The sequence below is a fragment of the Procambarus clarkii genome, chromosome 43 (genome assembly GCF_040958095.1).
Source record: "Procambarus clarkii isolate CNS0578487 chromosome 43, FALCON_Pclarkii_2.0, whole genome shotgun sequence".
Classification (NCBI taxonomy): domain Eukaryota; kingdom Metazoa; phylum Arthropoda; class Malacostraca; order Decapoda; family Cambaridae; genus Procambarus; species Procambarus clarkii.
In genome coordinates this window covers 15,072,767-15,089,197 of record NC_091192.1, presented here as the reverse complement: position 1 = coordinate 15,089,197, position 16,431 = coordinate 15,072,767, and the positions used below count along the sequence as shown (strand labels likewise).

At 41.3% G+C, this 16,431-nt stretch overlaps 1 protein-coding gene across 6 annotated transcripts in view; it reads left to right on the top strand.

The window, feature by feature from the left end:
* Nucleotides 1–16,431, top strand: part of ck (myosin-VIIa ck) — a 220,641-nt gene that overhangs the window by 182,760 nt on the left and 21,450 nt on the right. For all 6 annotated transcript variants that reach the window (XM_045738596.2, XM_045738595.2, XM_045738593.2 and 3 more), the window contains 6 exons: nt 5,183–5,301; nt 6,954–7,212; nt 7,608–7,745; nt 8,054–8,209; nt 12,543–12,771; nt 12,954–13,082. In XM_045738596.2, the coding sequence (XP_045594552.1) occupies nt 5,183–5,301; nt 6,954–7,212; nt 7,608–7,745; nt 8,054–8,209; nt 12,543–12,771; nt 12,954–13,082 (1,030 nt within the window). The remainder of the gene's footprint in view (nt 1–5,182; nt 5,302–6,953; nt 7,213–7,607; nt 7,746–8,053; nt 8,210–12,542; nt 12,772–12,953; nt 13,083–16,431) is intronic.

Sequence of the window (16,431 nt, the reverse complement as noted above, 5' to 3'; positions counted from 1 at the left end):
CAGGTATGGCCACTGTAATACTAAATTATTTGTTTAGCATTTGGAGAGGTTAAACATAAAACATGGATTTGACTTTTTCTCTCTAAACCAACAAATTTTACAGTTTTATGTTAAGGTCAAAATAATATAGGAGAGAGGACACGATACGTTAAATATTCCTAGACTGCCCAAAAACATTTAATACAATTTCCCATAAAAGTCTAGAACACATGATGGAGAGGGAAGCTGGGTTAAGTGGAAAGACTTTAAATGGATACTAGAGTACCTACCAAGCAGGAAACTGAGGGTCACATTTCAGAGAAAGACATTGGACTGAAGAGATGCAGCAAGCACAATCCTTGAAGGCTCAGTCCTCAGCCCATTGTTAGTGTTCTTAATACTGTACATTTTAATGACCTACCATAGAATTTACCTGAGGGCCACTAATACTAGTGGCCTCGACGAGGACAGAAAGCCGCCAGCTTGGTACCTCCATTTCCCCTGATGATCTTTTCCATCTGTGTTTTAAAACCCAACTGAGTTTTGGCATTTACGGCTTTGGCAGGTTTGTTTGTTGCCACCGAAGGCGGCTAGTTTATTGTGCACCCCATACTCATCCTGTGAGCGTTAGCGCAAAAGCATTACAGAGGGCACAAAAGGTCTTTATCAGACCTCATCTTAGATTATTACATAAACAATTTCTTCTATCCTTCACTCCTTATAGTTACAATTCCATGGGTTTATAACCCTGTGGGTGAAAAGGCATCTCCTGTTCTCAGTCCTACAATGTGGCTTGTTGAGCTTGAAACTTGTGCTTCTTGTTTGTGTTACACCTGACCTTTTGAAGAAATTGTCCAGATCAAAATCCTCCAAATTGTTCAGTATTTTAAAAGTTTCAATGAGATCTGCTCTGTCATGCCTGGTTTGCAGTGTTATTAGCCCTGTGGCCCTCAACCGTTCCTGATACAAGAAACGAGTTAGCTCTGGAATAAATTTTGTTGCCCGGTGTTGCACTTTCTCCAGATCAGCTATGTCTTTCTGAAGATTAGGTCTCCATGCCTGGATGCAATAATCCAGGTGGGGGCATACCAGAGCCTTCTTTTCCTTAAAGGTAAAGGTATGCTTGATTATCCCTAGGGTTAGTTTGGAGAGTTTGAGGGGAGGGGAGAGTTTGTCTGTGTTTGTAGATGATACAAAACTACTGAGGAGAGTACAAGCTGAGTAAAATTGAAGAGTACTAGAAGATGACCATGACAAACAGCAAGAGTAGACAGGCACATTTTTTTATTTATTTGATTTTATTTATTTATATATACAAGAGTTCTTGCATTCTTGTACAGCCACTGGCATGCATAGCGTTTTGGGCAAGTCCTTAATCCTAATATTCACACACATACATCCCCAGGAAGCAGTCTATAGCTGCTCTCTTAACTCCCAGGTACCTATTTACTGCTAGGTGAGCAGGTGCATCAGGGTGAAAGAAACTCTACCCCTTTGTCTTCGCCTCCGTCGGTGATCGAACCCAGACCCTTAGGACTATGAACCCTGAGTGCTATCCACTCAGCCGTCAGGTCCCCTACATAGCTGCTAGATTTCAACCTTAAGAAGTTTAAGGTGATGAAGATGGAAAGGAAGAAAAAGATGCACAGGAAGCTATAAGAGATGGGTATTAGAATGAGACAGATTGACTTGGGAAGAGATTTATGAGTAGGATAACATCAGTGAAAGTGAACATGCTTGAGTAATGATAGGTTAGATTGTACTAACACAAGGAAAACACAAGGTCTATACAGTAGGTCTTCAAACACAACAGGAACGAGTGCCATAGGATATTTTGTAAAAATTTTGTATTGTTTAACATGTCTCTAAATTGCCTATGAAAATTATAATCTGTTGGTAATTATAAGTTGTCAGATTTTGGAAGTTGCATTGTGATGTACTGTATATTATTTTGAAGATTATATTTTCAAGATATGCTCTTTAAGCATATTTGGAGGCCTTGTAAAAACACACTTAAAAATACTGTACTTAGTACTGTGCTATAAATGAACTGGAGAGGAGTATTAAACTACCGGTATGTACTGCAGGTAATTACCTAAGTGTAGCTACAGGATGAAAGCTACGCTCGTGGTGTCCCGTCGTCCCAGCACTTTTTGTCATATAACGCTTTATATGACAAAAAGTGCTAAGTTGGTAAGGGTGGTAAACAAGTGGGGTTCCTCACAATCAAATATTTATATTTGATGTGGCGCTATGAATTGGAATTCGAATTCCCAAGAAGAGCCGTCATATCAAGATCACATCAACATTCAATCGTATAAAGCAGAACATGGGTGGAAAAGAATGGTTGAAGAATTGACATCAAAGACCGTTTTCTATAACATAACAATTTATTAATAACGAGACTAACTACTACATTACCGAGTTTACGTTACGTTAATGTCTCTCAGCTGCTTCCCTAGCCTGGCAGGGCTATGGGACAACACAGCTTTTACCGGAATTTCCACTAGTCCTGAGACACTGTTACACAATGATTATTGTACTCACGTTTCTTTAAGTCCTCAACACAACACACATTTCCCTGGTCACTACCACTCTGGCTGCAGAACACCCAGTTCGCTCCTCGTGTGTCGACTGGGTGTGGCCCTAGGCTGTCCAGGGAAAGTGGCCAAAGCATGTGGCCAAAACATGTGGCCACCTCGTGGCCCTAAGGGAGTGGCCACGGGTAGCGCGTGACGTCACAGCACCCCACCCGGGTTGAGCTGGCGCATGGGGTGGGGTGGGGGTTTGGCTGGTGTGGCCTGGAGGGTGGCCCCCCCCCCCGGGCGGCTGGCCAAGGTGGCCGGCGGCGTCACCACATGGCAAACCCAACACGGTGGAATACAAAGTCCAACAGGGGCCTGTAATAACACCTCACTTACACTGCCCTTATTCCACCAATTGTCTATTAACACTAGACAGGATACTCAGACCCGAGGGACGAGGGATCAATCTGATACACCATGAGGCCTGCCAGCTGCCTCATGGTGAACACTGTAAACTGTCTCTTAGCTTGTTACTGTTCCTTCCGTACCTCATCGGCCCCAATTTCACGTAAATTGGGCCTTGACACAACCCAGGATGGCAGGAGTGCCATCCACAATGAGTAACAAGGGATGACACAGCGATTAACGGGGGGGTGGAGGTGGCACCCCCACCCAGCTACGTTTTTCTCAACTCGCTGCCCAGCTCAAACTCAAGATTTGGCGGGCTAGGGAAACTCAAAATGCCCATATCTCCCCCCCTACTTTGTCTTGACCAATCAGCACTAAGCCGGCACTGTTCCCTCGTGCCGCTCCCAATCACAGCTGTTCGTGCCAAAACTCACCTAGGAGCAGAGATGCCTAAACCAATCACAGACGGCCTCACCCTGCGGTGTCCCGTGACGTCACAAGGAGGGGGAGGCCTAAAGACAATGGCGCAATGTCTCACATGGTGGGGGGCGGGCGACGTTCACCCCACTGTCCCCACCACATCTAACGGTTTTAGTCAAGTATCCTCTCACACCACTCACTCTCAACTCCCATCCTGATTAGCCTCAAATGATAGTCCATAGCATGAGCTTTCATCCAACACCCCACAAGTGTATGTTAGTTTGAAAACTTCTTGACTAGAGTCCCTAGAGCGACTAGCCTAATCTAGAAAACTAGGAAAACAAGCTGAGGGAATCTACATTCCCTCACACTGGTTACTGTACGTACCGGGTGATGCCTCTCACTGGTGCTAGGTGTGCGTCGTGCTGGTTACTGTACGTACCGGGTGATGCCTCTCACTGGTGCTGGGTGTGCGTCGTGCTGGTTACTGTACACACCGGGTGATGCCTCTCACTGGTGCTAGGTGTGCGTCGTGCTGGTTACTGTACGTACCGGGTGATGCCTCTCACTGGTGCTGGGTGTGCGTCGTGCTGGTTACTGTACGTACCGGGTGATGCCTCTCACTGGTGCTAGGTGTGTGTCGTGCTGGTTACTGTACGTACCGGGTGATGCCTCTCACTGGTGCTAGGTGTGCGTCGTGCTGGTTACTGTACATACCGGGTGATGCCTCTCACTGGTGCTGGGTGTGCGTCGTGCTGGTTACTGTACGTACCGGGTGATGCCTCTCACTGGTGCTAGGTGTGCATCGTGCTGGTTACTGTACATACCGGGTGATGCCTCTCACTGGTGCTGGGTGTGCGTCGTGCTGGTTACTGTACATACCGGGTGATGCCTCTCACTGGTGCTGGGTGTGCGTCGTGCTGGTTACTGTACATACCGGGTGATGCCTCTCACTGGTGCTGGGTGTGCGTCGTGCTGGTTACTGTACATACCGGGTGATGCCTCTCACTGGTGCTGGGTGTGCGTTGTGCTGGTTACTGTACATACCGGGTGATGCCTCTCACTGGTGCTGGGTGTGCGTCGTGCTGGTTACTGTACATACCGGGTGATGCCTCTCACTGGTGCTAGGTGTGCGTCGTGCTGGTTACTGTACATACCGGGTGATGCCTCTCACTGGTGCTAGGTGTGCGTCGTGCTGGTTACTGTACATACCGGGTGATGCCTCTCACTGGTGCTAGGTGTGCGTCGTGCTGGTTACTGTACATACCGGGTGATGCCTCTCACTGGTGCTGGGTGTGCGTCGTGCTGGTTACTGTACATACCGGGTGATGCCTCTCACTGGTGCTGGGTGTGCGTCGTGCTGGTTACTGTACATACCGGGTGATGCCTCTCACTGGTGCTGGGTGTGCGTCGTGCTGGTTACTGTACATACCGGGTGATGCCTCTCACTGGTGCTGGGTGTGCGTTGTGCTGGTTACTGTACATACCGGGTGATGCCTCTCACTGGTGCTAGGTGTGCGTCGTGCTGGTTACTGTACATACCGGGTGATGCCTCTCACTGGTGCTGGGTGTGCGTCGTGCTGGTTACTGTACGTACCGGGTGATGCCTCTCACTGGTGCTAGGTGTGCTTCGTGCTGATTTCTATACATATTACATGATGCCTCTCACTCGTGTAGTTCCTCATAAAAACACGCTTAGTGTTTGTCGTGTTCTGTATGCATGGCATGAAAATAGTTTCTCTAAGGTGGTACCGTCTCATAAAATAAATGGCTTATGGCCTGACTTAAAAGCTTGAAGCTCCCAATGTCTGTTTACATGCCTGATTTATGTTTAACATTGTCACCTGCAGGCACTGTTCACAGCTGAAGGTGCTGAACATGGTCGCAAGCTATTCACCCCACAGCTGAATGGTGCTGAACCACATGAAAAGCCTCACACTCTAGAGGAATATGCTATAGATCACTTCAGGTAAGTGAAACTGAAATGGCATAAGATGTATTGGTCCGTGTGAGCCTGCTGCTTTTTCATGTCCACTGAAGCTTATTCTTATATTATATGTATGTATGTCTAATCTATTCTTGAAACAATCAGTTAGTTAGTTATCATTATGATACCAGGGAATTTGTTCCATAAATCCTATTTCCAAACTGCTGTAGTATTTACCCAGGTCTCTTCTGAATTGAAAGTTATTCAATTTATATCCATTGCTAAGTGTTCTATTTTGTGTGGATATGTTTAACACCTTATCACCATTCATTTTGTAATACTCTTTTATTCATTTGTAAATTTCAGTCATATCTCCCTTTCACCTTTCTGGAGAATGTAAATTAAGCTTTCTTAATATTTTTCATAGGGGTAGGTTTCTAACTCCAGGAACTAACTTTGTTTTTCTTTGTACTTGCTTTAGTGAATTTGTCCATTCTACTATAAGGCAACATAAACTGATCTGCATAATCTAGATGGGTCCTAATGAGAGAAAGATAAATGTGAGAAATATCATTAGATTTATAACATAAATTTCTCTTACACAGAGAGTAATCACACTAACGTGATGTGTCAATGAGAAAATCTGTAGGAGCCGTGATGAGGGTTCAAACCTATGTGGTGGGCATTCTCACACACGCCCTAGTCAACTAGGCTACGATGTCGTGGCCTAGTTGACTATTGTCAGTGTCGTGGCCAATCTTTTCACCATGTGGTGGCCTAGTTGACTAGAGCGTGTGCGTAGGAACACCCACCACATAGGTTCGAACCCTCATCATGGCTCCTACGGATTTTCTCATTAGATATCATATTGTTAATACTTCTAGATGTGAATACCAGTATCCTGTTTTTTTCAGTGTTTTCCACTTTATATCTGATAACACTTGTTATTTGGACATGAATTTCTACATTTATCAGCAGTAAACTGCTTTTACCAGTCTGTCCTCCAGTATAAAAACTTACATATATCATATTGTAATGATTTTTAAGTCCTCTGAATTTATTTCTTGCCCTGTTTTTGTATCGTTAGCAACTTAACAAATATTTCTGCTCACTCCTGTGTTTAGCTGTATACAGTACATATATATACAGTAATCACCAGACCTCCAGGACAGAGCCATAGGGCACACCACTTGCAATGGTTTCCAGTTGAACTTCACATTTGTTAACTCTGTTTCCTTTGAAATAATGTTCATGTCCTAATTCAATTTAGGATAACCCCATCCTAGTATCATGTGTCCTTACTTTCTAATTATTTTTCATGAGGCACAGTACTGAAGGCGTTGAAATATGCTGGAAAAGAACTGAGGAAATTAGTTAAATATAAGCCACCCTCGGTAAAACCATGTTGTGAATTATTTTTGAGATGTAAACGAATGGCTTTTGTAATTATCAATTAAAGCAGGATTCCCATCAATAGATATTAAGCTAACTGACCAATACTTCAACGCAATTGGTCCGTCATAAAAATCTGCACAACATTAGCGACTCTTGACAAATTCCGGTACTCTGTTAAACTCGAATGACTGGATTCTTATGCTGTGTCTAATGATAAACCAAATTTGTGCTTGATGAATCCGGATATGAAATTTTCATATGGGAGTTAAACTGTATTAAGGATTTATATTTGTCAACAGGCCGCCTCCAAAACGCACAGTGTCTCGGTCCATTACCCTCACATCAGCTCGACGACCCACAAATGAGTGCTTGTGGAAATATTCCAGAGAGCCTATAAAGCAGCCTTTGCTGAAAAAGTTATTGCACAAAGAGGAGCTAGCTCAAGAAGCTGTTTATGCATTTAATGCCATGCTCAAGTACATGGGAGACTTGCCATCGAGAAGAAATCGGCAGGGTAACGACCTCACGGATCAGATCTTTGATGGTCCTTTGAAACACGTGAGTATTTTTACGTTATTGATTCATGCCTTGTGTAACAGTTTTTAATTTTCCAAACAATATATGGTATAGTGATGTAATTATTTTTATAATATCATTTGTTGGATGATAAACAGATTCATTTATATCAGTGTCAGAAATTCCTTATTACAGGAATATATGTAATATATTATAATATAATAAATATACTAAATATTATTAATATTATTCCTTATTAAATACAGTAGGTTTAATGCATTTTGATATCATGGATTAATTTATGTAAACAAATTCTGGGAGATGGATAAATATGGAAAGTTAGGATTTCTTCCTTATTAATTACTGAATTATTACATTCTGAATTACTAAAAATTGATGAGCTACTAAAAATCTGTTTTCAACATATATTTGCGCAGGAAATCCTCCGGGATGAGATATATTGCCAGGTTATGAAGCAACTGACGGAAAATAGGAACCGTCTGAGTGAGGAGCGTGGCTGGGAGCTCATGTGGTTGGCTACTGGTCTGTTTGCCTGCTCTCAGAATCTTGTCAAGGTAACGGTCTACTTTTATGTGGTCTCATGATAATTTGTTTTTGTGACAGAGTTGTTCACAGGTGAATGCTGACAGATATGGACTGCCCTGCTGCTGGCTCTTTAATTGAGGACAACTTTTCATATTGTTGTAGGGCCTTAGACATTTACAGGTGCTGAATATTGTGTATTAAAGTAAGGTGCTGTATATCACTACCTTACCAAGTGTTTGAACAGTTATACACACTAGCAATCATTTGATAATTGTGCAATATAAAAAAATATACACACAGTGCTAATGTTTGAAGAGAATATTTGGCTCGCTTTCAGGAACTGACTCAATTCCTTAGAACCCGCCGACATCCCATTGCGCAAGACTCTCTCCACAGACTACAAAAGACGCTCAAACATGGACAACGTAAATACCCACCGCACCAAGTGGAGGTCGAGGCCATCCATCACAAAACAACACAAATCTTTCATAAGGTTAGTGGAATGTAGTGACATGTTAAAAATAAGAAAGTTAGATGATAATGAGAATATATATATGTTTATACAGTAGTACTGTATAAACAAGTAGGGTTTGTGGGAGACATTTAACCCCTATACTGCGCTCACCAAGATATCTTGTTTGATGAATGGTACGCTCGCCGAGAAAACTCGTTTCTCGGTATAGCGAACGAATCAAAACTCTGAGTACACAGGGCTCACGTTTCCTGCTTCAAGCCTCCAGTAAGCAGACACCATCTGAAAAAAATTGTAGGCACCACTCGTGGGTGTGAGGGCCTGATTATTGAGAAGGTAAGCAAGGGTTGTGCATGCTGTAGCAGCTCACAGCATCACCGTGCAGCTTGTGTCCACACCATCACTTAGTATGGACGAAATCTATAAATAACTTCCATTATTTTGCATTGATAGTGTTAGATAAGATCTTGACAAAGACTATATACAAGGTTCAGATATCAATGAACACAATGTTTGTTTTGATGATCACAGTGGGAGCCAGATATTCACAGCACACAGATGCAGTTTTGCCCATTAATGCATCTTGAAATGTGACCCCTTGTTCCACTAGAAAATAAACTTGAGGAAAATTATATTTATGATTCATTGACGGGAATTTGATGATAATAGCAGTGTTGGTAGATTTTGTGATGCGCGTAGTATATTGTAGGCATTTTGCTGTGTCGGGTGACATTGTCTGCTGATCACCTGTGTCCCTATGATGTGTTTGGATTTCATTCTACACTCAACAGAACTGCTTATCATTTCATTATGGTGCATAAAAATGTAGATAGATAAATATGATGTGTATATATATTGTAATAACCAAAAAAACTGTGTTTATTATTCAAAGAATATAATATTGTACAGTATAAATTTAATTAATTGTAATTAATGTAATTAATTTATTTGTTATTTCAAAGCGTTATATGACAGAGTGCTGGGAAGACGGGACACCACGAGCGTAGCTCTCGTCCTGTAACTACACTTAGATAATTACACTTAAGTAATTACAAGAAAGTACATTGGGTTTGTGAGTGTGCATTGTAAGATGTGTTTACATTCTTGTAAAGCTACTTGTACACACAGCATTTTAGGCAGGTAATGTGACTGGTCCATAATTCTTAGCCAAGGCTTTGCTCCCTTCCTTGTGTAGGGGAGTTATTTCTGCTGATTTAAGTGCTTCTGCTATCTTTCCTGTGTCCGAGTTTTTCCTCCACACTACATTGAGTGCGCGTGTGCTACTGGCAATGCATTTCTTTATAAATATTGAGTTCCAGGAGTCTGGACCCAGGGCCGAGTGCATGGGCTGCTTTTGATTTCTCTTTCAAAATCTGTACAGTTAGTGTTGATAATGGTTATATTTTCAGGTTTGGATATTATGCATAAAGAAGCTATCCAGATCTAGAGCCTTGCTCTAGAAAATTTAATAAGTTTGTTAGTTTTTCATTTTGAATAAACATTAAATAATGTTTAGTCATGTTAGGTACAGGGGTGAAGTTAAAGCTAGCCCCCCCCTGCCAGTCTTAATACGGTCATAATATTGACTTCATTAATGTATGTCTGTGTGTTTAGAGAACATGTTTCACATGAGTCAGCCTATAAGTGAATGATTGCTAATGGAGTGATAATGAGAATGGCACAGCCAGCGTGAGAATGTTGATGGCTGAGCGTCTTGTGTTGTGGTTATACTTCTGAACATTCAAGAAGTTTGGCCAGGTGGGGAACCTTGACAACATTGGCACTATATATAACAGTTAAGTCAATCTTTGTGAACTTTTCCTTGGTCTAAGGATTTTGTAAATAGGAGTTTCAGTGGTAGACAGTTCATTGACCAATTCTTTCACAAATTTGTGTTTAGTTCCATCCACATGGATGGGAGCTCCACAGTGGGAGCTTGCTTGTGTGTGGAGTTAAGCTATGGTATGTTGAGTTTTCAAATCAACGCTGTTTTAATGTAATTTTCTGTAATAATTTGTAATTGTATTTGTGCTGTTTTTTCAACAATGTTCCCCCCCTCTTTTACCTCTATTTTTATTTGTACTCAACGCATTTTTTTCTTTTTACCCATTAGTTTTAAGCTTTAGTCAGTAGTGTTTTTTCCTGCCCGAAACGCTTTGCGTAATAGTGGCTTTAGGCAGTGTATGTACTAGCTCTATCTATAAAGCCAACAAACTTTGTAAAATCTCTTTATGTATGTACCTTTGCCTAAATAAAAATTATTATTATTATTATTATTATTATTATTATTATTATTATTATTATTATTATTATTATTATATGTTCTTGTGGATAGGGAGGATTAGCTTTTGAATCAGATCCTACTACTTCAATTCAAGAGTTTCCAGAGCAATGATATGATTCAAATTTATTTTGAAAGTTGTAAATTGAGTTTGCCTCAACTACTCCTTTGTTTCATTCCCCATATTCATTAGTACACTAGAGGAGGAGGAGTGGGAAAACTTGGGTGCCGCTATGTCACTAACCATCTTTTTCTTGTATGGTAATAATTTTCTCTTGTTTCTGGCAGTAACTTGCTCTTTAACCCTTACACTGCTCAGGGGTCCTGGGGACATTTACACCCCTGTGCGCAAGAAAAAAAAATTCAAAATTTTTTTTTCGTCTTCCAAACATGTTAATTTGTGTCCCCTGAGCACGGGAAAAATAAAAAAAAAATCGTAGGTGACATATTTTGGGTGCAATTGACCGAGGAAGTCTGGCAAAAAGTGGGCGTTGACAGAGCGGTCGTCAGAGCCAGTCAGCGTCACCCGCGCTGACAGATGGGAGTTGCCACAAAGATATTATTACCTAATTGTTTCAGTGTCTCCGATTGATTTTTTCTTAGTTTTTTGCAGTAATATTATTCAATAGTGTGTATTGTAATATATTTATATAATAAAAGTGGTGAATAATCGCTATACTCAAAAGTATGATGTGCATATTAGTGATTCAATTATTATGTTTATAAAACAATAAACAAATAGTTTTGCTGCTATAACACTCTATACACAGGTTATACATAAGTATCTGCATGTTTTGGTCACCATAACGAACCACTAAGTTGGTATTGAGAGTCGAAAAGCAACGAGGAGTGACCGCCACACACCAGCCAGCCAGCCAGCCACTCGCTGCCACTCCCTCAACACACGCACTAAACTTTCTTCCCCAACAATACCATTTGTGGTGTTATTACACTATATACAGACGTTATATATAAGTATGTATATATTTTGTTCACCACAACTGTACAGCTAAGCTGATATAGTTAGTTCAGGCACTAAGAGTCGTCGCTATACACAGATGGCGGCTGGCGGCTCCCTCACTCATTCAAGGTCACACGCACTAAACTTTCTCCCCCAACAATACTGTTTGCAGTGTTATTACCCTATATACACATATTTATATATAAGTATCTACATGTTTTATGCACCGTAACTGTACACCTAAGCTTGTAGTGCGCCCAAAGAGCATAGTGGCCACCCTCTAAACAGCTAGACAAATCGTGCAGACGACGTCACCTCCGTCACCCAAATGGCTCCTCCCAGCATAATCCTTTTGCTGTTATTACGCTAATACACACATTATATATAAGTATCTACATTTGTGTTCACCATAGAGAACCACTGAGCTGGTATGGTGAATGCAGACAATAACAGGTGGCCACACAGTCAGTAAACGATGCTATCTCCCTCCGTCTCTCAGCATGACTCCTCCCACAGCGCTAATTATTACAACAATCCTGCTATTATCACAACCCTGGTTATTTATATCACAGTCATGGGTCATCTGTAATATTGTCATCACTAAATAATAACAATTATATATTTATTTTGACATTTTTCGGCGATGCTGTGGTCACAAGCTGAACAGCAATGCTGTTCGCTCATGCTGCGTGCACCAGCCTTGGTTGCTCCAACAGTACTGTGCCTCTCACACCTGAGAATATTGCCCACGATTTTTTTAAAAAATGGCGTCTGTTTACAAGAGCCCTGAGGAAGCTACTGTGAACCCCGTGTAGCCGTGGGCCATTTGAATCGGGCCTGGCACCCTGTGGCGTATATATACACCATGCGCACCGTGGGACATGTTACTCAGGGCATATATATATACGCCATGCGCAGTTTAAGGGTTAAAAGTGAGAAATGTGTTAGTGATGATGACCAGGCTCAAAAACTGTTTACTTAACAGTTCATTCCATTAATATACTTTGGGCAAGTACTGGCATATATGTATATATCTAATAAAGTAACCTTCCTACCTACCTATGACTACAATATTTTGCTTTGTCTATTAATAAGTATTCCATGTCTGTTAGGTGTACTTCCCTGACGATACAGATGAAGCATTTGAGGTTGACTCATCGACGCGAGCCAAGGACTTCTGCTCATCTATTGCACACCGCCTTAACCTCAAGAGCTCGGAAGGATTCTCTCTGTTTGTAAAGATTGCCGACAAAGTCATTTCAGTACCTGAAGGAGACTTCTTCTTCGATTTTGTCCGACACCTAACTGACTGGATCAAGAAGGCTCGACCGTCCAGAGATGGTACAATAAATTAACCTTATTTGTAGGCTCTTATGTAGTGAGAATAGTAATAGTGAGTCAGTGTTTACACACAAGACTTGACAGGTCACAATAAATTTGGAATTATTAGCTATTCAGTATTTTGAGTAAATGTAAAGTGAAATTGTAGTAATGATGTGTGTGTGTTTTAATGTGTGTTTCAGGTACTACACCTCACTTCACATACCAGGTGTTCTTCATGAAAAAACTTTGGACGAACACTGTACCAGGAAAAGACCGTAATGCTGACATCATTTTCCACTTCCACCAAGAACTTCCCAAACTCCTGAGAGGTAAATTAGAAATTGAAGTGAATCTATATACTGGTACCAAAACAAACTTCTGCAGGGGAAAGGGTATTGTGTGTAGACATTTTAGTTGTCAAGCAGCACTGTTACTGGTGTTCTTGCCAGTTGTGTTGTTGAAGTGGTAGTGCTTGTCATTTGTATATGTGTATGGGGAAAGTAGTTGGAGAATTTGGGAAAAGTTAGGTGTATATGTGTATGGGGAAAGTACATATTTTTAGGAGATGCTGTGGTCACAATCTGAGCAGCAATGCTGCATGTTCACTTGGCTGCTCCCACAGTACTGTGGCTCTTACACTGGAGAATATTGTCCACGATTTTTTTAAACATGGCGTCTGTTTACAAGAGCCCTGAGAAAGCTGATGTGAACCCCGTGTAGCCGCCGGCCATTTGAATCGTGCCTGGCTGTGCTTGGTGGGACACGTTACTCATGGCGTATATATACACCATGCGCAGTTTAAGGGTTAAGGGCCACCATATCTGGTGGCCTCAACAGGGACAGGAAACAAAATTTTATTCTAATTAGATTTTGAACAGAAGTATTGTACTATCATTACATTTACAGCCTCGACAGGTAGGCAATATTATGGGTGAAAAAGCATCTTCTGTTGCCTGCCCTATGTTGTGGCTTGTTGAGGATGAAGTTGTTGCTCCTTGTGCCATTTGTATTGAGCCTTTTAATATAGTGGTCTGGATTAATATTTTCCAATTACTGTAATATGTTTAGTATTTTGTTTCGATGAGATCAGCCCTGTTGTCTGGTTTGTGGTGTTAGGTTGAGGCCATAATCTTTTCTGGTATGAGAGTTAACTTGGTTCTTGGATTTTTGTCACTATGCTGAACCATTTAAAATGTTTGTCCTTTTGAGAGTGAGGTCTCCATCTTGGATACAAGCTTCTTTGAAGTCAAGAGTTTGTTTGATTATTCCTAGGGTGTGGTTGGCTCCTTGCCACAGCTTCTACTTGCTGAGCAATGTTCAAGGATGTGTGGTGCATTACTCTGATGTCCTTATGCTTGATCATGTTACATTATATAATTACCTAAGTGTAGTTACAGGATGAGAGCTACACTCGTGGTGTCCCGTCTTCCCAGCACTCTTTGTCATATAACACTTTGAAATTGCTGACGGTTTTGGCCTCCTCCACCTTCTCACCTAACTTGTTCCAACCATCTACCACTCTGTTTACAAAAGTGAATTTTCTTATATTTCTCCGGCAGCTTTGTTTCGTTAGTTTAAATCTATGACCTCTTGTTCTTGACGTTCCAGTCTCAGGAATTCTTCCCTATCAATTTTATCGATTCCTGTTATTATTTTGTAGTAGTGATCATATCGCCTCTTTTTCTTCTATCTTCAAGTTTTTGCAGATTTAATGCCTCTAACCTCTCCTCATAGCTCTTGTCCTTCAGTTCTGGGAGCCACTTAGTGGCATATCGTTGCACCTTTTCCAGTTTGTTGATGTGCTTCTTAAGATATGGGCACCATACAACCGCTGCATATTCCAGCTTTGGTCTAACAAAAGTCGTGAACAATTTCTTTAGTATTTCTCCATCTATGTATTTAAAAGCAATTCTGAAGTTAGAAAGTGTAGCATAGGCTCCTTGCACAATGTTCTTAATGGTCCTCAGGTGATAGTTTATTATCTAGAACCACCCCTAGATCTCTTTCTTTATCAGAATTCAATGAAGATTGCTCACATAATTTATAAGTTGTCTGAGGTCTATGTTCTCCAGTTCCACATTCCATAACATGGCATTTACTGGTATTCACATTAAATTCCAATTGCCAAGTGGTGCTCCATATACTTATTTTGTCCAGGTCTTCTTGGAGGGAATTACAATCATCTACGTTTCTTGTCTTTCCTATTATCTTAGCATCATTAGCAAACATGCTCATATAATTCTGTATTTCAACTGGTAGAACTTTTATGTAGACAATGAACATTACTGGTGCAAGAACTGAAACCTGTGGTACTCCACTTGTGACATTCCTCCAGTCCGATACATTGCCTCTGATTACTGCCCTCATTGTTCTATCAGTTAGAAAATTTTTCATCCATGTTAGAAGCTTACCTGTCACCCCTCCTATATGTTTGTTTCCAGACTGAAAAGAGATCTAGGGGTGGTTCTAGATAGAAAACTATCACCTGAGGACTACATAAAGAATATTGTGCGAGGAGCCTATGCCACGCTTTCTAACTTCAGAATTGCTTTTAAATACATGGATGGCGATATACTAAAGAAATTGTTCACGACTTTTGTTAGGCCAAAGCTAGAATATGCAGCAGTTGTGTGGTGCCCATATCTTAAAAAGCACATCAACAAACTGGAAAAGGTGCAAAGACATGCTACTAAGTGGCTCCCAGAACTGAAGGGCAAGAGCTATGAGGAGAGGTTAGAGGCATTAAATATGCCAAAACTAGAAGACAGAAGAAAAAGAAGTGATATGATCACTACATACAAAATAGTAACAGGAATTGATAAAATCGATAGGGAAGATTTCCTGAGACCTGGAACTTTAAGAACAAGAGGTCATAGATATAAACTAGCTAAACACAGATGCCGAAGAAATATAAGAAAATTCACTTTCGCAAACAGAGTGGTAGACGGTTGGAACAAGTTAGGGGAGAAGGTGGTGGAGGCCAAGACCGTCAGTAGTTTCAAAGCGTTATATGACAAAGAGTGCTGGGAAGACGGGACACCACGAGCGTAGCTCTCATCCTGTAACTACACTTAGGTAATTACACACACACACACACACACACCAGGAAGCAGCCCATGACAGCTGACTAACTCCCAGATACCTATTTACTGCTAGGTAACAGGGGCATAGGGTGAAAGAAACTCTGCCCAATGTTTCTCGCTGACGCCCGGGATCGAACCCGGGACCACATGATCACATGTCCTGAGTGCTGTCCGCTCGGCCGGCCGTATGCGTGTGTGTGTGTGTGTGTGAGATACAATAGAAATATCTGAAGAGTTGTGTGATGTTGATGCATTGCAAGATGTGAAGAAGTGATGCAAAGGGTTACTCCGCCTCAGAAAGATGTAGGAGGTAAGAATAGTAAAAGGTGACCAGTGAGAGGGAACTGGTAGATGAGTACAAGAGTTGACAGAGTAGATGATAAGTTTGGAGAAAGAGCTGCTATTGAGCCTTAGTGCTATGTTGGCTGTGTACAAGACATATGCTCTTAAGAACACCAGGTGAAGTGTGTGGTGTTGCAGAACTGGCATTAGAGCGAGAGCAGCTGGTAAGGAAAACTAGGGAATGTGATCCTTGTAATAAACCTGATTAAATATATTGTTATTGTATTACTGTAGTATTACTATATTACATGGT